At 57.0% G+C, this 23,886-nt stretch overlaps 2 protein-coding genes across 13 annotated transcripts in view; one reads left to right on the forward strand and one right to left on the reverse strand.

Annotated features, from left to right (window-relative positions):
* The first annotated feature begins 1,031 nt into the window (after positions 1 to 1,031).
* On the forward strand, positions 1,032 to 14,700 carry ST3GAL2 (ST3 beta-galactoside alpha-2,3-sialyltransferase 2). Of its 6 annotated transcripts, none has more exons than XM_074881629.1 (8): positions 1,032 to 1,086; positions 9,294 to 9,571; positions 9,651 to 10,076; positions 10,208 to 10,401; positions 10,804 to 10,983; positions 11,180 to 11,225; positions 11,397 to 11,516; positions 11,834 to 14,700. In XM_074881629.1, exons 3-8 carry the CDS (start codon positions 9,744 to 9,746, stop codon positions 12,005 to 12,007), a joined length of 1,047 nt encoding a protein of 348 aa, XP_074737730.1. In that variant the 5' UTR covers positions 1,032 to 1,086; positions 9,294 to 9,571; positions 9,651 to 9,743; the 3' UTR covers positions 12,008 to 14,700. The 6 variants fall into 6 exon arrangements, with proteins under 6 accessions (XP_074737730.1, XP_074737731.1, XP_074737733.1 ...); XM_074881630.1 differs by lacking the exon at positions 1,032 to 1,086 and adding an exon at positions 3,374 to 3,416; XM_074881632.1 differs by lacking the exon at positions 1,032 to 1,086 and adding an exon at positions 4,209 to 4,227.
* An 831-nt stretch (positions 14,701 to 15,531) lies between these two features.
* PDPR (pyruvate dehydrogenase phosphatase regulatory subunit) overlaps positions 15,532 to 23,886 on the reverse strand; it is a 28,790-nt gene continuing 20,435 nt past the window's right edge. For all 7 annotated transcript variants that reach the window (XM_074881708.1, XM_074881707.1, XM_074881706.1 and 4 more), the window contains one exon: positions 15,532 to 23,696. In XM_074881708.1, the coding sequence (XP_074737809.1) occupies positions 23,292 to 23,696 (405 nt within the window). In that variant the 3' untranslated portion in view covers positions 15,532 to 23,291. The remainder of the gene's footprint in view (positions 23,697 to 23,886) is intronic.

The raw sequence follows: 23,886 nt of genomic DNA on the forward strand, positions 1-23,886 counted from the left end.
CGCGGCCCGCCCCTCGGCCCATCCCGTGTCCCCCCCCCCAACACCGCCCGCGGCGCTCGCTGAGCGGGGAATGGGGGTTTTTGACGTTTTCTGCCCCAAAATGGGTCCCGCCGGCGGCGAGCACCCCCAAGTGTCATCCCTGCCACGAGCCCGCCCGGCCTCAGCACGGCTCCTCGGGGGGGCTCTGCAGCGGGGTGGGGGTGCCCGGGTGCGGGCGGTGGGTGCCGGTGCCCGGGGGGTGCCAGGGTGGGCGGCCGGGGGCTGTCGGGGGGGTACGGGGGTGGGTACCGGGGTGGACACCGCGGGGTGCCGATGGGCCGGTGTGAGTGCCAGGGCGAGTACTGGGGATGCCGATACACCGCGATGGGCACTGGGTGGGTACCGGGGTGGGTAGCGGGGGGTGCCCCTGTGCCGGGGTGGGTGCCGGGGGATGCCGATGTCCCGGGGTGGATACCGGGGGGTGCCGATGTCCCGAGGTGGGTACCGGAGTGGGTACCGGGGGTGCCAGGGATGCCGATGCGCCGGGGTAGGTACCGGGGGATGCCGATGTCCCGGGGTGGGTAGCGGGGGATGCCGATGTCCCGGGGTGGGCACCGGGGGGTGCCGATGTCCCGGGGTGGGTACCGGAGTAGGTACCGGGGGGTGCCAGGGATGCCGATGTCCCGGGGTGGGTACCGGGGTGTGCTGATGTCCCGGGGTGGGCACCGGGGGATGCCGATGTTCCGGGGTGGATACCCGGGTGGGTACCGGGATGGGCACCGGGGATGCCGATGCGCCGGGGTGGCCGCCGGAGGATGCCGATGTCCCGGGGTAGGGGGCTGGGTACCGGAGCAGATACCGGAGACGCCGGTGCGCCGGGTGGGCGCAGCGCGGCCCCGCTCGCCTCCTACAAGTCCCACAAGCCCCGCCGGGCGGCGGGCGGCCGCGGACTACATCTCCCAGGCTGCCGGGCCCGACCCCCCGCCCCGCACGGCGCGGCACGGCCCGGCCCGGCCCCGCACGGCGCGGAGGGCGCGGCGCGGGGGGCGGCGGCGGCGGCGGGGCCCGGGTGCGCCCGGCGGCGGGGCCATGCCGGAGCCGAGCCAGGTACCGCGGCGGGGTAACGGGCTCCGGGATGCGGGGAATGCGGGCACGGCCCGGCTCGGGGGGGCCGATCCCCGGGGCGGGGGGATCGCGGGCTGCGGCCGGGGGAGGCTGGCCGGGAGCTGCCCCGGTGCTGGGTGCTGGTCCCGGTGCTGGCTGCGGGCAGCACGCACCCGGGATGCACCGGATTCAGCCCCGGGGTGCTGGCCCGGGAGGATGCGCTGGCGCCGGTTCTGGGGTGCTGGCCCCGGGAGGATGCGCTGGCGCCGGGTGCTGGCCCCGGTCCTGGGTGCTGGTCCCGGTGCTGGCCTCGGGGAGCGTGGATCCGGGGCGTGCTGGATTCAGCCCCGGGGTGCTGGCCCCGGGAGGATGCGCTGGCCCGGAGCGCTGGCCCGGGCCCTGCGGTGCTGGCCCCAGGGAGGATGCACTGGCCACAGCCCTGGGGTGCAGCCCCGGGGTGCTGCCCGAGGAGGATGCGCTCGCCCCGGGGAGGATGCTTGCCCCTGTTAGGGGTGCCAGGGCCGGGGCTGGTGCTGCTCCCCCCGGCCCGGGGGAGCTGCCCCTCTCCAGCCGTGTGCTCCGGGGTGGTGCCGCGGGGCCCGGACCCCGGCAGGGTGCTGGGGTGGCCACAGAGTGGGGCCAGCGTGGGAGGGCTGGCTGCGGGTGCCCCCAGTCCCCACCAGTGCCAGTGTGCGTGGAAGGTCCCTCAGCAGCAGTGTGACACATGGCTGCGTGACACACGGTGTCCCTTGCCTGGGTAGTGGCAGCCAGGATTTCACAAACACAGCACGGGCGTCTCTGGGGACAGGGTAGGAAACTGTGTCACCGAGCAGGGAAATGTCCCTTGCCTGCGTCTGTGCGTGCGGGGGGCCAGCACGGGCGTTGGTGTGGGATCCGATCGGCGTCCGACCCGCCGGGGTGTGCGCCTGTCCCGCTGTTGCGGGGTGTTTCCCCGGCCGAGGCGCGGCTGCCAGAGCGGGGTCGGTGTCAGAGCCCACGTTTTAGGGCCTGGCGATGCAGGGGGTCCCCACGCACGCCGGGGGCTCGGGTGCTGCTGGCGGTGGGGGAAGGTGAGGTTTTGCTCAGGCTCCAGCTGCAGAGCCAGAGCACTTATTGCAAAGCTCCCCAATATTTCCCCAGAGTGAGGGCTCTCCATCCCAGCAGCAGGATTTTGGGGGGGAGGACGGCGCTTGGGCAGCGGGAGAGCTTGGACTGGAGCAAGGGCCACGTCCCCTCCTGCTGCGAATGAGCAAAAAACATGGCTGGGTGAGACCAAATAACAGCAAACCCCCAAAACTTGCTGAGCTTCCCTCCGGGAAGTCGGGTGGCTCCAAGCTGGCGGAGGCAGTTCTGCCCCCCATTATTTGGGGGTCCCCTGCCAGGCTAGGGGTCAGGAGCTCCCCCGTTTCCAGTACCCCCTGAGCGACAGCACCGGCCACATCCCGGCCAGGGCGGTGAGTGGGGACGGGAAGTTGCTCAGCGCTTTGGGCTTCGTTTTCCATTTCCTTCCCCTTTTATTGGAGCCAGATGTTGCGTCCCCAGTGGTGAAGCTTGGGGCAGCGGGGGGGCTGCCTTGGCTGCTGCCCCCCCACCCCAGCCATGCGTCTGCCCGTCTGTCTGTCTGTCTGTCCCTGTCTGGCAGCGAGCAGTGGCCCCGCTGCCGGTTGTGCGCGGCAGCTGCCTGTCAAAAGCGTTTCCCTCTCCTCTGAGGAGCTCATGGCGGTTCTCGGGAACGGCAAGACGCGCTCCACTCGCCCGCCTACGCCTCGCCGGCGCTGGAGGCAGGCAGGGAGAGCAGGCAGGGAGAGCAGGCAGGGAGAGCCCCGCCAGCTGCACGCCGGGGCAACTGACTTGGGCTTGAATTTTCATGCCCAAACAAGCTCCAAACTTCTGCTTTTCGGCAAAAGGCTCCGGTGGCACTGAGGGCACAATGGTTTCCCCGCCGGCTCTCGGCACGCTGGATGCCACCCAGCTTGGCCCACGCCAAAGTCCCGGCAGTTTAATGGCTTTCATCTGCTCCCGTTGCATTTAATTCTTGCAAGAGTGCAAACTGCTAATTGCCCTCCAGCGGCTCGGCCGGCTTCGGTGCTTCTCAACCAGCTGTGATTTATCAGAGCTCGCCAGTCCCTGGGGGCTTGGGATGCGGTGGGAGAGGCTGGGAACCTCCTCTCCCTGCCCTGCTCCGTGTCGGGTTCCAGCAGATCTCTTGGCTCCGCATCGCTCTTTGCCTTCAGCATCTCCCCGAAGATTTTTAGGAGACTGCAAGAGATTTGGGCCCCAGCTCCATGGCAAAGTTCCCAAAGATACCCCCAGAACCGCCACATGGATGAATGGTGAATATATATAAACAATTTTTATATATATATATGCATGTGTGATACATGGATGTTTATTTTTTTCTTACTGGATGAATAGTTCAGTGCTGGGGCTCTAAAATAACTCCTGCAACAGTCGCTCTGGGGAAACCAGAACAAGCTGCAGTCACTTCGCTCCGGGTGCCACCATGTCCCCAGCAAGGGACTTCTGATCTGCAGCGGTAATTGGGCTAATTAGGAAAATGCAAATGCTCCCCCTTCTCTAAGTATCCGAGCAGAGCCCCAGCTAGAAGTGAGAAGTTGGGTTCCCTCGCCAGTGGAGCTGCTCTAATTTTACATTTAATGGGAGTCCCTGGCAGTAACTGGGCTGTGCTGGGATCGATGGCCTCTTGCCGCGGGAGCATAATGTCCCTGTGTTGAAATCTTGTAGGTACAATTTTCCTAACGGGTTCAATGACCTCACAGCACTGCCCACAAACAGAGGAAATTCCGGACAGTTTTACCGGGCTGCCCCACAGCGTGCACCGAGTTTGCAGTTCTCTGCTCAGGCTGTGTCCTGGGGGAAAGGGGGGCTTTGGGTCACAGCACCCATCAACCAGCCCCGAAAGCCTTTGGGTTTCCACCGCCTCCCATCCCTGGAGCTGCCGAGCCCCAAGGAGGAGGACAGCAAAGCACAGCGAGGCCCCACGCCCCTGCTCGCCTTCCCCAGGCAAAAGGCCATGGCCAGCGGCAGCGCCGGCGCCTCCCCGGCACGGTGTCCGCCCATCCTGCTCTCCTGCACATATTTTCCCAGTGAGGCATCGAGCGTGAACCTAACGGGTGCTGGCTGGTAAAACGAGCTGCGGTGGTGGTGGGGGGGAGCGGTTCCCTCCCGGTGGCTGTGGTGGCTGGTGGGGAGGCTCGGGGTGCTGCCGCTGGCTCAGGGTGCTGCCGCTGGCGGCACGGGGTGCTGGGGTTGGAGGGCGAGTGGGGGCCCTGCCCTTGCTGGGGAGTATGCGTGCACCCATCGTGGCTGCATCCATACAGGTGGCTGGGGATGGAGGGGAGACTGCTTCAGGGGTGTTTGTGGGGTGCAGCTATGCTGTGGCAGGCACGGCGGGGGGCACGGACCGGGCAGACCCCACGCCTGTGGGATGACGAGACGGAAATGTGGCCGGCAGTGGGCGGCCAGCTCCCTGCAGGGCTCGGTGGCTTTGCACGGGGAGCTGGGGGGAGGATGGAGTGGTGAACCCCAGGCTCTGCATTCTCTGCTCTGCTGGGGGCTGGCTAGCGCTCCCACCTGCTAGCCAGCCCTGAGCCCGGCCCCTTGGTGGGACCCAGCTCAGTGGTGCCTGACCCAGTGGTACCTGATGGGGTGATACGTGACCTGGTGGTTTGGTGGTACCCGAGCTGGTGGTACCCAATCTGGTGCCTTGGTGGTACCCAGCAGCTGAGGCAGTTGGTGGCAAACTGGGGACTCTGGGATGGGTGTCTGGGGGGCAGTGCCACAGGGGTGGGTCTGCCCCTCTGTCCGGCTCTGCAGGCATTTGGGGCTGGGGGGGCAGAGTCTCCCCACTGTATCAGGCTGAGCAGTAAGTCCCTCTCCCCTCCTGCCTGTCCTGCCTCGGGGAGGAGCCTGCTGCTCCTGGCACAGGGAGCCGGACATAACAAGGCCACGCAGCGAGCGTGACCTTGGGCTTATCAACCCCTCTGGAGCGCAGGGGCTTGGGGTCTCCTTTTCCCCACGGCAACCCGGGGAGAGCCGGGGGCCTGCGGGGGGCTGGCAGAGGCAGGGGGAAGCGGTGCTGGCAGATGGCCGAGCAGCGTCCCTTCGCGGGGACGGGGGCATCAGCCGCGTGGGCTGGCACACGTGGCTCGCCTGTCCCGATGCGTCCGTGCATGTGAGCTGCGGGGGCGGTCGGCTGCCTCGGCTGCTTCTGCCATTGTGTGTTTTGGAGGTGAGGACAGCCAGATGGGCTCTGCAGCCAAAGCTCCCCACACCCTGCATCGCCCCATCGGGCAGCGCGGGGTGTTGGGGCTGGAGCGGGTGCCCGCGGGGTCCCAGCCATGTTGTGGTCAAGCCGAGAGGCTTGGGATGCTGCTGGACCGGTCCCTGCAAGCCCCATCCACCGGCAAGGGTGGGAGCATCCCTTTCTGAGCTTTCCCACTGCTGGGCCCTCCCCTGCGCCCCTAAATCCCATAGGAAACAGCCTCATCAGTGGCTGGCTCCATCCCAGCTCCATGGTGGGGATTTGCCTCCCCCGCTCTTTCCTGACCCCATCCCAGCACTGAGGAATGAGCCCGAAATAACCCCTCTGGACACCAAGGAAATGCTGGAATTGCTGCCATTGCCAGCCAGGGCTGCGAGGAGGGTTTAAGGCATGGGAAACCCAATTAACTTGGCTCCATTAGCTGATTGAGCTGGCTGATAAGAGTATGATTAATTAAAAGGATGAAGAATAAGTTACTGGGTCCTCACTGCTGTCGGGTCGTGGCAATGGTTTAACCCATGAAATTGGCTTCTCCTGTTAATACCTGGTGCCCGGCTACCTCCAGCCGGCGATCCCTCATGGCATCACTTTTCAGCGGGGACAAACACCCGCTACCAACACCGGCTTCTCTCCCTGCTCCCTCTCCCATTCAGCTTCCAGGGAGGGGAAAAAAAAAACAAAACAAGGGGAAAATATGATCCCTCTGGATGGGTGACGCAGGAAAGGACCTTTTTAATTAACTGTGCTTTTCTCGCCGGGTCTCGGTTTGGCTTTGGAAGCCAAGTAATGCAGAAGGACGGGAGTATCGTCCCTTCCCGCGCTGCCCCCGGCACATCCCCGCTCGCTGTGCCGAGCTAACGCGAGCTGACGGCCCCGGCGGGGCGAGCGGGCGCGCTCTTCGGCACGCTCCCCGGCCAAAGCAGTGCCGGTGGCGGCCGCAACCTCGGGCTGCCTCTTGGGCCGCAGAAAAAAGCCAATTTGAGTGGTTTTATGAATTTTTGTAGTAATCCCACTCGCTGAACCCTGGGCTGAAACCACAGGGTAAGGCAAATCACCACGCGGCGCTTCTTTCTGCCTGGGGCTGAAGAAGGTAGAAGAAGACTCAACTTGCCTCTCTCCATTCCCTGTTGGAAAAAAAAACAACCCTAAATCTCATTTTTTCCACCCATGACAGCAGGAGGGATGCCGGTCCAGGGTGGGGGGTCCCTGCGTGCTTTCCCCTCCTCCACCTGCAAAAGTTGGGCACTGCTCTGGCAGTCGGTCAGTGGTTCGGCCGTGGCACAAGTGATGTCCCTGCACAGAGGTCCTGGGATGGGTGGCACCTGGACACCCAGGGGTGCATTTCCTAGGGAATCCCTGCAGAATTTTCAGCCCCAGCATCCCCGGGAGGAGCAGCAGCTGGCACGGGTAGCGATGCTTCTGCTCTTCTGCTGCCCTTCTCTCCCTGCCCCAAGCAGGGTGACATCCCAGCTCCTTCCTGCGCCCACCCTGTCACTTACCGGCAAGGAAATCAGTGCCAACAACCTCAGAAAACAACAATCTTAGAGATGAGCAAACAAAGCCGACAAGACCTAAAAAAGCCAAGAGGAGATGCGCCCAGCAGCGTTGCTGCTGATGGGGAAGGGAAAGGCATCCTTCAGGCCCCGGGGCTGTCAGTCGCATCGCTCCAGCGTTCATCCTGAAATTGAAGATTACATCCCGAAATGAAAGATTATATGATTGGAAAAATCATCCAACTGTAAAAGTGCCGGAGCAATTTGCCAGGACCTTTTAATAGCCTCGCTTCATTATCCCTTGCAATCAAAGAAAAACTCATGTTTGATGAGCACACGGTCTTCAGGAGGCAATTAAGGAGACCAGGGGATGAATTTGGGAGCGGGAGAGTGTTTAATGGTATTGCTGAGTTGCCAGGCTTGCTCACCACGGAACAAATCCTGAAATCCCCTGTTATTTTAAGAAGGAAACATCAAAACCTGTGTAAAGAGGCCCCACAATGCCTCCGGCCGGCGGGGTTTTATTTGGCAGAGCCACGTTGAGTTTGACACGGGGAGCTGGCAGGGAGGGTGCAGTTAATGCTGGGGTATGTATGGATGTGTAGGTGCCGTGTCCCTGCTGGGGTCTATAAGGACCAGTGGCGATGGAAATAGCCACCAGCCCCTGCTAGGAAAGTGATGACTCAAATAAGCCGCTGGTATTTAAGGATGCTTTAATGCGCGTGAGCTGGGCTGGAGGATGGGTTTTCCCCGCCCGCTGTCGGGGGCAGCTCTGGGAGGCCCCGGGATGGGGCTGCACAAAACGCGCTCCAGATGCCGGCGGGGCTGGGATGTGGCAGGCAGGACCCGGCCTGGGCTGGGGAGCCGGAAAGGGATTTTCCCCCTTTCACCGGGAACAAAAATACCACGAGCACGTGATAGCCGATTTCCTTTAGCCTTTAAAAAGCCCTGTGGGACGGAGAGAGGCAGGAGCAGGAGAAGGGGGAACAGCCCATCCTGCTCGGCGTCCCCGCCACGTTGCAGCTAAGACGAGCCCAAAATTGCCTTTTACCTCCAAAACCTTCCAGTGTTGTGCATCTCAGGGAGGGTTTATAGCTTTTTACTGGCTTTATCCCAAACTCCCCTAGATGCAAACCTTCCGTTTAACAACCACCCCTGCTTTTTCCGCTGGCAGCAACCCAAGAAACTCGTTGCAGTCGCTCGCTGGCCGTGCATGTGCCGCGTAGGCGTCTTAAACCCCCCCTGAGCCGGGAAAAAGACTCGGACAACGGTCACGCCTGGGATGTGCACCTATTTTCTTGCTCTTTCCTTTAAAGGTTGTCGCCGCTTGGACAAGTATTTGACAGCGGGTTAATAGTTTGGGCAGGAGCCATCTGTGCCTGCAGCGTGATGGGCTGGGGGGGGCGGATTTTTTGGCCCATGCTTAGTCTCCCCCATCCCTGCAAGGAGCGTTTTGGGGGGGTCTCGGCAGCTTCCATCCCCAGTAAGAAAGTCGGCATCTTCCGGAGGATGTTTTTTTCATAGGAAAGAGGAATCCCGGTGCCTGCCAGCTCCTAATTAGCGCTGCCAGCCTCGGCGCTGGCCTAATTGGGGCCAGGGCTGAGCTGCAGAGGCGAAGCCGTTGCAGGGTTTGGCCTTGGGATGGTCCTGCCCCGGCATCCCCCTCCCCAAGAAGCCCTCGGGGGGTCACGTCTCCATCCCCCCAGGGTGATGGATCCCGCCCCAGCTCATCAGCTCTGTTAAAAGGGGATTTTCAGCCTTTTTTTTTGGCTGAGGAGGGGCGTCTGGCTTTGCCCCCCCTGGCTCGGAGGGTTTGGCCGCTCCTCCTGTCCCTCCCTGGGCGCAGGCGCCGGCACCTCTGCCCTGGCTATTTTTACCCGCTGGGATCACGAGCAAGCGGGTGACCTTCCCCGCGGGATGCTGACACGCGGCAGGGGACAGCCGCCGGCGTCGGTACCCGGGGCATGTGTCGGACTGTGAAACGGCTGTTTCCCGTCTGTCTTGGCGGCAGCGGCAGCCGGTGAAGAGCATTTTGGAGGGGCTGCTTGTGGCTTGATAGAGAAGAAGGATTGAGCCTACAGAAAGGAGCCGCTTGTTCAGCTCCAGAGGCGAGTTCATGGCTGAGCCTTTGTCTGGCAGAGATAGGGAGGGCACAGCCTGGGAGCTGCTGGGAGCTCCCCCGGCACCGCCGGTGAGGGGCTGGCGCGGATGGGACGATGCCGACATCTCAGCTCTCTTCTCACCTCTTTGGGGACAGCTCATCCCCTGCAGCCCCGTGCCAGAGGCAGGCTGGGTGGCATTTTTCAAAACCCAACGGGGAATAAACAAACTCCTCAGCCTCCCAGCATCCTCCTGCTGCTCGGTGGCAGCCCCCTGGCTCTGCCATGTGCATGGCCATCCCTTAACCCGCTGTCCCCTCCTTCCCACTCCAGGCCGGTATCACCGTGGCCATGTTCCTGAGCCAGCGGCGGAGGGCAGCGTGCCAGCGGATCAGCTAAACCCTGAGGACGATGAGCACCGTTGCAGCTGAGAGCCAGCTGGGGCCGGGACCCGGAGGAGCGGCCGAGGCACGGTGCTGTGGCTGAGGCCGGCGTGCCGAGCTGTGCCGGAGCCCCGGGGCCAGCAGCAGATGCTCTCTGCCCGGCACGTGGAGCCGCCGGGGGCCCTCGCCGCGGCTGGACCACGCGGATGGAAAGCTGCAGCCCGGCAGGTAGGAGCCCAGCACGGTGGCTCATGGAGGGGCTCCGCATCCCCCCCGCCGCGGTGATGTAAAGCTCTGGGTCCCGCAGGGAGCCTCGCTGGCCAGCTGACGCCATCCCGCGCCCTATGCCCGAGCCCTATGCCGGAGCGGGCGCCCTTCCCGGCTCAGCCGCCTGCCGACCATGAAGTGCTCGTTGCGCTTCTGCTTCCTCTCGACCGCCTTCCTGCTCGTCTTCGTCATGTCCCTCCTCTTCACCTACTCCCACCACAGCATCACCTACCTGGACCCCGGCGGGCTGGGCGGCATCCACCGGGTGAAGCTGGTGCCCGGCTACGCCGGCATGCAGCGGCTCAGCAAGGGGGGGCCGTACCCCCGGGGCTGCGCCTGCCGCCGCTGCCCGGCCGAGGAGGCCGGGGCTACTGACTGGTTTGACGGGCGCTACGATGGCACCGTCTCCCCGGTTTGGACCAAGGAGAACATGGACCTGCCGCCCGATGTCCAGAGGTGGTGGATGGTGAGCGAGGGGATGGGCCACCCCCCATGGGTCCCCCAGCCCCCAGGAGCACCGTGATGTGCTCCAGCTTTCTCCTCCGCCGGTGAGGAGGGGGCTGCTGGCTCATGCCCCCCCTCCTTTTCCCCCCTCAGATGCTGCAGCCCCAGTTCAAGTCCCACAACACCCACGAGGTCCTGAGCAAGCTCTTCCAGATCGTGCCGGGGGAGGATCCCTACCGCTCCCGTGACCCGCACCGCTGCCGCCGCTGCGCCGTGGTCGGCAACTCGGGCAACCTGCGTGGCTCCGGTTACGGGCCGGAGATCGACGGGCACGACTTCATCATGAGGTGAGGGCAGGCGACCGCTGCCGGGGGCACCGCCCGCCCGCTGAGCCCCACGGGCAGCGCAGAGGCATGGGGCGATGCTGGCAGCACCGGTGGGTGCTGGGCTCCTGCTGTGCACCATGACAGTCCCTCTCCGGGTCTGCTGTGGGTCAGGAGATGCTGCGGGGGTTGTCTCTGTGCCATATGCCACAGCCTGGCTCCAGTTGCTCGGTCAAGGGTCCCAGTGGGTGCTGCCACCCTGGGCTGGCTGGGGGGGGACCCTCAGCTCCTCCCAGCACCCTGAGCACCAGCAGGCTGGGAAACTGCTCCTCAGCAGCATTCAGCAGCCGGCAGGGGACACCCGTGTCACCTGCAAGGGACAGGGTGGCTGGGAGGGGGGTGCCACCTTCCCCACTCTCTCCCCAGGATGAACCAGGCCCCCACAGTGGGTTTTGAGGGTGACGTGGGTGGTCGGACCACGCACCACTTCATGTACCCCGAGAGTGCCAAGAACCTGCCCGCCAACGTCAGCTTCGTGTTGGTGCCCTTCAAAACCCTGGACCTGCTCTGGATCGCCAGTGCCCTCTCCACCGGCCAGATCAGGTTGTAAGTACCCGGTGGGCACCGGCAGCACCAGGCTGGCCGCTCACCTACCGCAGGGGCAGCCCCCCCGCAGCAGTGGGGGTTCATCCAGTCCTCCCTCCCAGAGCATCCCCTGGTGCCAGTCCCTTGGCAGCTCAGGCTGGGGCTGGGGAGTGTGGGACCCCTGGGAGCTCACCTGCCTCTCTGCTTTTTTCGCCAGCACGTACGCACCCGTGAAGCCTTTCCTGCGAGTGGACAAAGAAAAGGTAAGGGGGGGCTCATCCCAACCACTGCAATGAGCACCTGTTTGGCCACAGCCACCATCACCCCATCTTCCCCTGGGGTCCCTGTGCACATCCTGGTGCTCCTTCTTGGGGTGCCGATGCCGAAGGGAGCGTGGCTGGGACTCCAGCACTAACCCCAGCCTGTGCTCCCAGGTGCAGATCTACAACCCTGCCTTCTTCAAGTACATCCATGACCGCTGGACGGAGCACCACGGGCGCTACCCCTCCACTGGCATGCTGGTGCTCTTCTTCGCCCTCCATGTCTGTGACGAGGTGGGTGACGGCTCCTCGTGGTCCTCCCCTGGCTGCGGGGTCCCGGATGGGCTGCGTGGGGTGGGTTTGCTGGGATCCTGAACCTCGCAGGGTTAAGGAGGGAGGTGGCTTCTTCGAACCCAACGCAGCAGTTTTGCTTGCTCCGGTTGCCTAACACCATGGTGATGGGCCTTGAACGGTGGGAAGACTGTGCAGAGGGCCGTATGCCTTCGGCACGGTGCCAAATCCCCCCGGCAGCGCGGGGGGTGCTCAGCCGAGGGGGTCCCGAGCCCAGTGGGGGGATCAGGGCTGGCTCATCCCCATCCTCACCGCTGCAGGTGAACGTCTTTGGGTTCGGCGCCGACAGCCGGGGCAACTGGCACCACTACTGGGAGAACAACCGCTACGCCGGGGAGTTCAGGAAGACGGGGGTGCACGACGCCGACTTCGAGGCGCACATCATCGACATGCTGGCCAAAACCAGCAAGATCGAGGTTTACCGGGGGAACTGAGAGCTGCGCCTCCTCCGGCTCCCCTGCGCCAGCCGGGTCCTGCTGCCCGCGGGGCAGAGGGCGAGGGTCTCCCCAGCGGCCTCGGGCGACGAGTGCTGGATGGGCAGCGCGGCCCCGCGCCACCGGCAGAGCCGCCCCCGGCGATATTTGGTGCCTCCAGCAGCCAATCAGGTTCAGAGCTAAAGGAGACTTTTTGCTTTTTTTTAATTATTATTATTATAATTATTAAGAAATCCAGCTGAGAAAGGATTTGTAAACACAATCAGTGACTGACCGGGCGGCGGGGGTGTCCGCCTCGCATCTCTTTACAGTCAAACCAAATGCTGCTCTTTTTAAAACAAGACAAACCCCCCCCGCCCCGAAGCTGGGTGACTTTGGGGAGCGCCCAAGCATCGTGTCCAGGCCGAGGGAGACGTGGCGGCCGAGCAACCTCGCCAGTGGAACCCAGCTGCTTCTTTCTTCCTTTATTTTGATTTTTTTTTTTTTTTTTTACCCACCTGGGGCAGCCGCTGCCATCGTTTCCCAGGGAAGGCTCCCGGCACACAGGCAGGTCCCGGCGCGGTCACAAGCACGTGGAGCCATCGCGGGGAGCCGACCTTCACCAACGCTCCGCTGCAGGCTGCCAGCACAGCTGGGCTGGGGGACGGAGAGGAACCCCAGCGTCGGGGCTGGGCACCCCTGCTCCTCTCCCTGAGGACTGAGAAGGGTAGGACAGATCACGGGGTCGACTGTGCAAAAGGCAGCTAAGAGACCCGTGGAAGCAGCAGCCCGGTCCCTCCGTCCAGGCTCCCTCGCCGGATACTCGAGGGATGCGGGATGCAGCGGCCGAGGGATGCAGCAGCGGGTCCGGCCCCGCTGGAGAGGAGGAGATGAAATTTCCCTTCACTTTCGGGCTGGGAAAAAGCAGATTAGAGATAGCTTTAGTGGGTGAATGAACCGTGCTTTTGCTTTTGTGTTGCTATAAACAGACAGCTCTTGGTGAGAAGCTGAAATCCCAAAGTCTTTGCTCCGTTTGTGAGGGTGGGGCTCGGTTTACACCAGTCTGGTACAGCCGGTGCCCTCAGGGTCCCCGAGGCTTTTTGGGGTGGACAGGCTGCCCCGCAGCACAGGACAGGGAGATGCAGAAGGAAACTGCCTCCCCAGAGGTGTAATTAAAACCACTTTCTTTGGGTCAATCAGGTGGGTGGGGTTTTTTTATTTTTAGGAGATACTGAAAAGCTCAAGAAAAAGGCAATCATGGAAAAGGTCCCCTGGAGAGGGACCCCCCACCCGCCCGCGCAGCCGGTGACGGCGATGGGTGCCCGGCACAGCGGTGGCACAAGCCCCACGGTGCTGAGAGTGGGGCAGGGGCTGCGGGGCCGGAGCCAGGCCGGGGGGAGCCCTGTCCGCACCGCCTGGTTGCAATAGTTATTTGAGGAACAATCACTGTAGGTTTTTTGGGGCTTGGAGGTTTTTTTTACCTTTTTGTACCTGGCTTTTCTGTAGCAGCCTCTTACCTGTTTCTCTGCTTCGGTTTGGTTTTCAGGGTTTTCTTCTCTTTGTTTTTGAAGTTTCTCTCTGCAATCGTGAAACACAAGGGTTTGGGTCACCTGGAGCAGGCACTGAGCATCCCTTGGGCTGGGGAAATTAATCTTTTCTGTCCACAGGGCTTTGAACTGCTGAGTTTCGTGGTGGGTCTTGGTAGAAGCAGTGCTGCCCACAACCTGCGACTGCCACGGCCAGCCCCGAGCCCCTCTCCAAACCCCGGGATGTGGAGGCAGGTTGCAGCGAGCCCCAGCCTCCACCTTCCCGGGTTATTCTTTTTTTTTTTTTTAGGGGAAGAAAAATAAAAACCACAAAACCATGAGCAACAATGAGTGCCTTGACCATCTCCTGTCGGCTACGCTGGGCTGTGCCCGCTCCCGCGCCGGCGGTAGGAGCTTGGCCGATTTATCTGGCAGTCCTGGCAGTCACACCTGCTCCCTCCTTGCACCGGGCTCGAAATTAGCTGGGAAGTGCTGCTGAGGGAGGCAGGGACACATCATCCAGGCCACCATGCTGGTGGCTGGAGAGGCCAAATCCAGCATGACGAGGCTGGACCAGCTCCTGTGATGGCTGAGCAGGGCCTGGCCAGACAATCACAGGGCGAGCAGAGGCGCTGGGTACCAAACCCAGGTACCAAACCTGCCAGCGGCACTGCCGGCACCCGGCAAAGGGCACGCTCACAGCTCCTTGCTGCCCTGACAGTATTTTTTTTTGGCTAACTTCCTTCCCCTACCCCCCCCCCCTTTTTTTTTATTATTATTATTATTTTTTATTTAAGCTGTCCCGCTAGGACTCGCAACCACTTCCGCTTCTCTGGCAGAGGGGCCGCTGGCCGCAGGCAGGAGGGGGATGCTGCACAACCGGCGGGGAGGGGGCCGACGAGCACCACTGTACTGTACATAGAGGAGATGTAGGCAGAGGCTACGGGCAGGGGGGCAGGCAGGGAGGAGGTGCCCATGCTTACTGGGGTAGTCTTCATCACGCGGTGCCTACCGAGCACCCATCGCCTCCCGCCCCGCCGGGAGAGGGAGCGCAGTGCTCTGACCTAGGGCTTGGAGCAGGCGGGTGGCTTCGCCTGTAGCCTCTGTGTACATGGGTACTTCTGCACACAACTGTCTTAAAACAACTTTTTTTTTTTTTTTAAAGTCAATAAAAACCATGCATCGGAACTGCTTTGTGTTTTCCTTCCAGTAGTCCTGCCTGCTACGCCTTCACCTGCACCCAAGAGCGGGTGTCAGGGGGCTCAGGGGAGGAGGGAAAGGGTGCAGGAGGGTTGCTGGGGCTGGGAGGATGCAATGGGATGGGATCCTCTTTCCTCTCTCCCCTATTTCTCCTCTCCCTCTCCCTCTCCCTCTCCCTCTCCCTCTCCCTCTCCCTCTCCCTCTCCCTCTCCCTCTCCCTCTCCCCTCCTCTCCTCTCCCCTCCTCTCCTCTCCTCTCCTCTCTCCCCTCCCCTCCTCCAGGATGCTCTGCTCTCCCTCTCCCTCTCCCTCTCCCCTCGGGCTGCAGCTGGGCCGGACACCAGCCACCAGCTCTAATTAACACCCATCCACTGGAGCAGGAGCCCAGCCCAGCCCCACACCAGCCAGAGTGCCCAGCAGCAGAGCCCCCACACAACCCCCCTGCCCAGAGCCCACGCTTAGGTGATGGCACTGCTCACCCAGCACCTGCATCCCCGTCTGCCACAGCCCTCCTGACCATCCCTGGAGACTAAAAAAGAGGCTCCGGTCCCACACAGCCCTTAACCCTGAGCCCCTGGGCGGGTGCAGGGAAGGACACAAAGTCTCGAAGGATGTAATTTTGAAAGCGGGGGCAGGCACAGGCAGGAAAAGCGACTCTCCCTGGATGACCCAGCAGGGCCAGGGCCTGCTCCAGCAACCAGCTCCCACCACCAAAGGCTGGACCCTGCAACAGGCCCTGCAGGATCCACCTCAGATGACCAGGGGGTTTGGATCCTGAAAGACACACAAGGCTCTTCCGTAACAAATCGCCAAATTCAAGGGTAGTTAAAATGCCTCTTTATTAATATACAAACCTAGCAACATATAAGTCAACCAAAATATTAAACGAAATAAAGCATGATATAAATACAGCATACGTAACAACATGGCCTCAGTGGAGAGCAGCAAACTCACCCCGACTTGTGCGCTTGGGAACGACTGACCACGTCCTCCACCATGGGGTCTAGCAATCAGAGCAGCTTTGTCCCTCCTAAACCCCTCTGAATCCAAAACCAGCAGAGGTGAGACCACCGCTCCTCTCAAAGGCAGACCACCCAGCACGAGGCTTTACAGTGTAACATTTCTACAACCCCAGAGCTCAAAGGGATTAGAAAAGCATCATCCCCGCGCTGCTAGAGACAATCTGTTGGCATCTGCTTGCCATGACCCCGCGAGGGCAGAGTGGATGGGGAACCACACTACTGAAGTTGCTCTGTGCTCTGTCCCACCTCAGCTACATCCATTGCACAACATTCACAAGCATAAGGCACTAGAAAAATTTTTCACAGGTTCAAGCTTCAGTTGTTCTTAAAAGTTTCAGCAGTAGCACACTTCATAAGTCCTCCCAGTCCTTTAAAATCTGGTCTCGAGAGATTGATAAAAAGCATGAAGGGGCTTTGGAGAAGCAAACTGGTGCACCTGATAACCAGAAGCAATAGTGGAGATGGGATGTACTGGTGCAGTTCACAAGATGGCAGTCTCTGCTGGGGAGACCTGCACTGGGTACCTGCCCAAGAAGCGGGGAGCCCTCCTCCCACACAGCTCAAGTCATTGTAAAACCAGCGGCGACAGGGAGCCATCACACGCACACAGCTAGGAACAGAGCAGAGAGTGACCGAAAGAACGCACATTGTCTCAGGAGCAGCAGCAAGGAGTTGATCTGGGACAAGAAGGGTTCTCCTCAACTCTTCCCAAAGATGTGGGAAACATTAACCATCACCCAGCTGCCAGGCAGGCGGTGTGGGAACAGCTGCACTCACAGTGCATGTGTGCTCCTTTCCCCCAAGCACGGCTTGGGTTGCTTCTCTGGCAGAGCACGTATGAGCAGGGACGTGTCCTGCCACAAGCCTGACCATGAGATGCAGGAGAACCCATCAAGGACTTCAGGGGCATTAGTCTGCCTCTGGTTATGCTGGAAGAAGGGTGTAAGTGAAACCTGTTCCACTACAGGAAAAGCAGAAAGAGGTGTCTAATGTGGAAGCAATCTCAGCGGTGCACAGTGAAAGGCACCGTACAGAGTGGATCACGCCCCAGCTGGGATGGCTGACGGCTCCCAACTATCTGCTCTGCTCGTAGCAGGTGTCATGCACCCATGCGGGCAGATCAGCTGTTACCAGCATTGACAAATCAATAAATACTACTGTGAACACCTTTCCCCGGTGCTGCTTTCACTATAATTTACCACTCCTCTTCACGGAGATACCTTATTCTGAACAGGCACTATCTCTGAATAAAGTAAATCAGCATAGCGTGCCGTACCTGCAAAGCAGCGCTTTGTTTTGTGCTGTAACTCAAAAGCCAGCCTGACATCGGGAATCCAGCAGAGCTTTGAGACAGATGGGAGACAAGAAGTCTCAGAGACATCTCAGCAACCGTTACCGGCAGCAGCAGATCCCCTCCACTCCCGCTCCTCCTGACTCCTGCCTGCAAATGTCAGCTGGTACAGCAGGGAAGTGCTCAAGCAGAGAGTTTTGTCTCCTTTAATTCAACGGGACACTCATGGAGTATTCTACACCAGCCGAGGCTCTTTCTTTAAAGAAAGAAGAAAACCCATTATAGCATGAGCAGTATAGTGAATAAATCCATTTTGGGGCGGGGGGGGGGGCAGGGGGAAAGGAAGGTGTCAGCACAGACACAGGGCCTCTCAGCATAGTTTAGTTCAATACAAATTCCAGCCTCAGACCAGCAGCGTACTGCAACAGTAGCTCCCACCATCCCCAGTGGAAAAATATCTGCCGACGTTTGTGTCTGCTTTGTACACTCAGCACACAGCTTTCCAGGAAGAAAATCAAATGGCAGGCACAACCAGTGCCCAAATACCTCACCTAAAGCTTTAAGGCATTCACAAATATTGAAAGTTTCTGTTTTCCTCCCTCAAATGCAAAAACTGCTCTTGCTGACTGCTAGAAGCACACTACAATCATAATGCTTAAGGAAAGTTTAAAGTGCAAAGAAATTTTTCAAATGATTTTTAGAGACAGCTTGAAGTCATGTGATGACATTAACCCCTCCTTCCCCAAGTCCTGATCCCTGACTGCTTTTTCTTAAACAGAAATCCAAATAATAACTTTAGAAAAAAGTTTATAACAGAAAAGCATCCTGAAATGGGCAGAAATTAACCTGACCAAGTATTATAATAAAATCATTTGGGAAGACAGATCAGAAGGTTGTGAATGTTTTGCTGGACATTAGCATCAGCTAAGTGTTCTGTTTTAAATAAGAATGACTTTGTCCTTGCAAGCAATGTCCCTCCTCTGCCAAACATGGAAACTACCTTGTTTTTATACATTTCTTCCCAAAATGTGACCATTTTGGTTAAAGCGTGCTGCAAGGACAAGGCTGGCGATGTCAGGGCTGCACCTTTACAGTTAGACACCACTTACAAGACCACGCCAGAGAGAGAGAAGTGTTTTGAGCAACTGAATGAGCACAGTCCCCACCTCCCCCGTGCAGCACGGTTCCCTTCATCACAACGAGAAATGAGAGGGGGAAATGTATGTTGGAAAACGAGTGCCACCACCGCTCTCACTTCCTCCATAACGCTGTCCCGGCTCTGCCCAGAGCCATTGCTATCGCTCAGTGCTTGTCCAGCACTAAGGCTGAGCTGAGAATCAGGCCTGATCATCTCCCCAAGGCTGGGCTTAAGTGGTTGAGTAATGGGCCAAGGATCAAACCGCAACCACGCTTCTCCTTCCACCTCAGCCTGGCCACTCCACCATCCCCTTGCCTGTTTTTATTTCATCGTGCCTCGCTCTCTGACAGGCAAAAGGAACTAATGTGCTCAAGCTGCCTGAGGAAGAAGATCAGGGAAGTGTTAAGGAGAGTGGGAAAACCCCGGTGCACGGAGAGGGAGGGTTAAACAACGGAATATACAGCGGCCAAAAACCTGTCTGGAAGTTCGGATGTTGGTATCTGCACCATCTGGAAGCTGAAGAGCTTAAATCGACGCAGAGAGACAGATCAGAGCCTGGCTCTGACGATGAAGCACACTGTAGAATGAAGAACCTTGTGCACAAGAAGTCCTACAGCAGCACAGGCTGGAGTTTGGAGGCGTTGCAGGAACAGCAACATGATCGGTGGCAGCTTGAATGCAACAGTAGAAAGGAGGAATCCAAGCCCACACCGAGACATGGAGATGCAGTGGAAGATTCCTTGCCACAAAATAATAAGAAGAAACTGTCCAACAAGGCACATCAAATCTGGACACTGGAGTCAGCACAGAGAAAACAAGAAGAAACTAAGTCTGGCCAAAACAGATGGAAAAAATCACTGTAATACACCCCCTGAAACAGAAATCATAATTCTTAAGTAGTCTGCTTTGATTTTATCCTTAGGTTGTTAAATATCAACAATAAAGTCCCTCTAATACCATTTTTACTCAAGTCTTTCAGCATTCACTCAAGGACTAACAAAACAGAACTTAGAAGAGGATGCAACAAGGGTAAGACAACATAAATACCTCTGGAGAAATCTTTTAATGGAAGAGGCTGCCCAGTAAGTGCTACCTCTTCCAGAAGTTCCCCCCATTACTCTACAGATGACACTTGGGCAAGCAAGCCCCTCCCAGCATACAGGAACGTCGTACACGTAGATGGATTCACCACCGCCCCGTCAGCAAACCCACTCAGATGTTTGTTGCTTTCTGGGGTAAGAAAAAACAAGCCTACACGTGCCAAGCACACGCCACCCACAGTGGCCTATCTCCCCACAGGTCACGCTTTCCTTACCGTTTGTCACTGATGGGTAATAACTTTAGCCTAAAATGGGTTATGCTCAACGTATCCTATTTTAGCCAAGAAGATAAATTATTTCCTCATACTAAACTCCAGTTAGCTTCCCTTGAAGTGTTTCTCTTGCAAAGTTGCCTACATGAACAAAATCTACAGGGCTGTTCCCACTCTGGACAGCAAGACTCAGAGAATTGGTGACACCCCTGCAGGAGGTGCGTGGGGCAGACCTGCTGCTGCCGCTTCAGCACAGAATGAGGCCATTACCCCTTTCGCTGCAGAGGAGGGGGATGCTATTGTAGTATCTCCCACCCAGGGTTCATAGTCTTACCATACAGAACGACAACAAACTGTCTTTCTCAGCAGAAAGCACTTTAAGGCAGTTTTAAGGACGAGAATCATGTATAATTTTGCAGACCACGTTATTTAGCATCCTAGATGCTAAGACTGTGTCACAGCAGCTTCCAAGATCCGATTTCTAATTATCTAATTTGAAGGTTTAAACTCTTGAACAGATTTTGTTCTTCTTTTTTTAGGCACTCTACTTTTAGTCATCAGATAAAGGGATTAAAGTCTTACATCACCCTTTAATACCTCTGGAAGAAAACATGACACTAGAAGGACCTTCCTCCATCTCAGTATCTAGCACTATCTTAAAACACGCTATCCAATTGTCCCCTTGATGGGTAATCAAGCTGGTGAAGGAAAACTATTCTTTAACATTATAAGGTTAAAAATAGCTGCCAAAAATTAAAGCTTGAACAGCAGCCGAAGACTATAGGTTGGGATACAAAATAAGAATCAGAATTCATAGCAGGGAAAGCCAGAGTAGGCGTTAATGAGCTGCAAGACTGACAATCATGAAACCACCTATTTCTAAGTCTCAAACAGCAAACACAACATTACAGAAAGTGTTGCTATATCTATCAGCATGATGAAAAATTATTTTCATTCTCTATTTTTGCTATTGAAAAGTCAATAAATCTAGACATGAAATAAACCTAAGCAGACATAATGACAAAAATAGCTCATAAAACACAATTTTGTTGTCAGAACTGCTGTGGGAAAAGACACCCATATCAGTCTGAGGAACTAGCAGGCACCTATAAATTAGGGAAAAGAAAAAACAATCAAAAGGAGGAATATAATCGAGCTGCAACTTAAATGATACTTTGTGTTCTCCCAAAGAAGTATCATGTCTCACCAGCGACAACAAATGGTCAATAAACTCTAATAAGAAGGGCTGTTCTAAGAAACATCCTAAGTATCACGTATAAAACTCTTTGTCTGGTCGAATGTCTGCTTCCCTAGATAAGGAAGGGACAGCAATGTCCCATAAAACCAATGGAGGGACAAAAGGATGGACAAGTATTTCTGAGTGACCTGGTGCACTGTTCCCAGGAGGCAGGCTGGTAAAGCAGAGGTGCTCCTCAGTACACCCATCCAGCACGGGAACAGAGGGATTGCAGTGCCTCTCTATGCAAGAGGCGAGTGGATTTTAAACTATTAGATGCCTTATAACCTTTCAATGAAGCAATTAATCCTGACACACCAGACATTTTAATTCAGAGAGCAGTAATAGGGGAATTTGGAGTAAATTACAATCTGCGCCTTCAAGAGTCATGCACGCTAATTTCAGCTGCGAGATCCCAAAAAGCTGTTCTACTATGGTCACTACATTTCAGAGATTGGGGAATTTTGGCATGTCAATTTGAAAGTAGGCTTGAAATCCCTGAAGAGGTCACACACTACAAAGGAATTCACCATTCACAAAGGAGAGCGTGCTCAAAGAAGTGGCATATATGTTCAACCTACTACACCACACTCTCAAATCCTTAATTCTCTTACACCCTTTCCCGACTCTCACTCCAAGGTTTCACAGCTTCTGTATCACCCTGGATGGGGGAGCTTGCTCTGCCAACCTGTTTTAAGGTGTGAAGGTTTTAGACTTTCACCTTTCCTGCCTTAGGGACATCCGACTCCTTTTGCATGCTGACAACACCCAGACCATGAACTCGCAGACCACAGACTCAACGGAAGGCATGACCTGAAGCAACTAAAGCAGCAGAAAGCGAACTTAAAACAAGAACCAGGCAAGGTTTTGAGTTCATATTTACACTACTGACGCTCACCATTTAACCGTAAAAGAAAGTGCCCAAAAAAGGTTCTAGATCATAAAGTGTTCATCGTGGCTGACAGGGCAGACATCAGTGCAAGGGTGTGTTTGAGCTCCAGACAGAAAGATGCTGGAGCAGAAAGACAATGATGAATATGTGGGTGGCAGAGGCAGGGAAAACATTTAACAGATATTTTTCAGGTAAATAAAGACAATCTTTGCTTTTGATTGTGCTCACAATGGGAAGAAAAAGAAGATGCAAACGTGTGCAGTACAATTCAGCATCCCCCCACTTCTTTACCATTTACCATCAGCATTTGAATCAGCACATTCTGACACCTCAAGAAGGGGTGAATCCCAGCTGCACTGTCTGAAGCTTCTGTCTGAGGAGCATGATGCAAAGTGCTCTGCTGAAGGAAAGTGATTTATAATTCCACTGCCACACTCCCTTCACTCCCTCTATTCAATCCCTTCAGCTGAGGTACTACTGAGAGAGAAGTAAGAAGTGCAACAGATTTGAGGAGAAAAACAGAAGACAACTTCTTGAGTCCAGCAGGAGCTGCTGAGATGCCTTCTCACCACCAGAAGAAAACCCACTATTTTCCCAGCACTACTGCCAGCACCACAGGTGAGAAAAATACTGCATCTTTTCCTCTAATTTCAAAATAACCACAGGCAGCTAAAAACAGAAGGTGTTGTCCCCTCCTGCTGCTCAAGTTCCCCAAACCAACACAAGTTTTACATGAACCTTGCCAGATGAGCTTGGCCAAGTCACAGAAACAAAGGAAAGTGAAAGAAAATCCCCAAAGAGATTGTACAGCTGAAACAGAAGCAGCATTTCAACACTGCTATGAACAAGAAACACTAACATCTGTCCTTGTTAGAAATCAGTATTTTTGCTAATAAAAAACCCCCAAATCTCATACCTTTATAGAAGTGAAACACACATGTTGATCTTCAGTTACATTTATAGAAGGCCATTTAGTTTCAGTGACCCCACGCAAAAAACCCAATCCCAATAACAACAGAAAACGTACCAGCACTACTGTCAGCTCAATGATCTGATGATTAAATCTACTTGACTCCCTGTTAGGGAAAAAAAAATGGTGGATGAAGGGGGACAGAGACAGGCTGGACTATACCAAAACCTGTCTCTTGGCTGCTGCTCACACAACACTACGTCTCATGCCAGTGAGGTAGCTGATCGTCCTATTGCTGTGTGCATCGACGCACCGACCCCTCGACAACGTGGTAGGCGGAGAGCAGGGTGAAGTCACAGCGTGAACTGAACGACAGGCAGCAAATGCCTGCTGTCCCGTGCCTTACACTGGAGAGGAGAGAGGGAGGGTGCAGTCCTCGGGGGTTTACCCCAACCCTTCCCTAGGCTAGGGCCTCTGCTGGGGTTCACTCCTGTACAGGCTTCCCATGGACTCCTGGATGCATGCTCAGCACTGTGCCTCATCCACTGGGCATGGGGGAGCCTGGCAAGCAAAGGGTGGAGGGAGGGAGACAGACAGGATCTGGAAAGCTTGAAAATGAAAGTTTTAAAATATACAAAATGTAACACACTGGAAAAAGTTTAAAAGTTGCAAGACAAAAAAAAAAAGAAAAGAAATCTATGGGGTGAGTAGAAAGGACTGGAAGATGGTGGGAGAAGACTCCAGCTTGGGAAAAGGAGCGGGTCAGGTCTAGTCAGCACTACTCCCTCTGGTAGCCACTCAGTTCCACCTCATCCTTACGGCGACGGTGCGTGAAGAGGGAACTCAAGGGGTAGAGCTTGGCTTTGGCCTGGAAGCGCTGCCCGGCGATGTCGATCTCATACTCGCCCTGGTTGATGAAGTCAGTTGTCACCACCAGCTCCTCTCCCGTCTTCTCGTCAAAGTGCTGCACGAAGCCGAGGCAGACGTGGCGCTCCAGAGTGTAGCTGTAGGCGCTGCTGGTGGTCTTGCCCACGTAGCGGCCGTTGCGGAAAATGGGCTCCCCCCACCAGGGCCAGAGGTCCGCATCTGTGTCGTGGTCCTCGAGAATGAACATGGTGAAGCGCTTGTACACACCGTTCTGCTTCTGTTCCAACAACGCTTCCTGGCCCACAAACTGCATTCCCTGGGGAGAAAAGGAAGCGTCAGCTGATGGAAGGAACAGGACCTGTGGCAGCTGCTGAGTTTTAGCAGGCAAGCTTCCTAACACAAGGTGAGTTTGTGCTTGGAACTCATGCCCTACCAAGTCAGGCTGCTTCTATAGGCAAGAAGCCCAGCTCAGACAGAAGCTTGCCTGTCATATTTGTTGTTCCAGA

This window comes from Strix uralensis, chromosome 12 (genome assembly GCF_047716275.1).
Source record: "Strix uralensis isolate ZFMK-TIS-50842 chromosome 12, bStrUra1, whole genome shotgun sequence".
Lineage (NCBI taxonomy): Eukaryota > Metazoa > Chordata > Aves > Strigiformes > Strigidae > Strix > Strix uralensis.

Coding starts and splice junctions, on each gene's coding strand:
- ST3GAL2 (XM_074881629.1), top strand. CDS start 9,744: ATGAAGTGCTCGTTGCGCTTCTGCTTCCTCTCGACCGCCTTCCTGCTC. Junction 10,077..10,207: donor ATGTCCAGAGGTGGTGGATG/GTGAGCGAGGGG, acceptor TTCCCCCCTCAG/ATGCTGCAGCCCCAGTTCAA. Junction 10,984..11,179: donor TCCACCGGCCAGATCAGGTT/GTAAGTACCCGG, acceptor TTTTTTCGCCAG/CACGTACGCACCCGTGAAGC.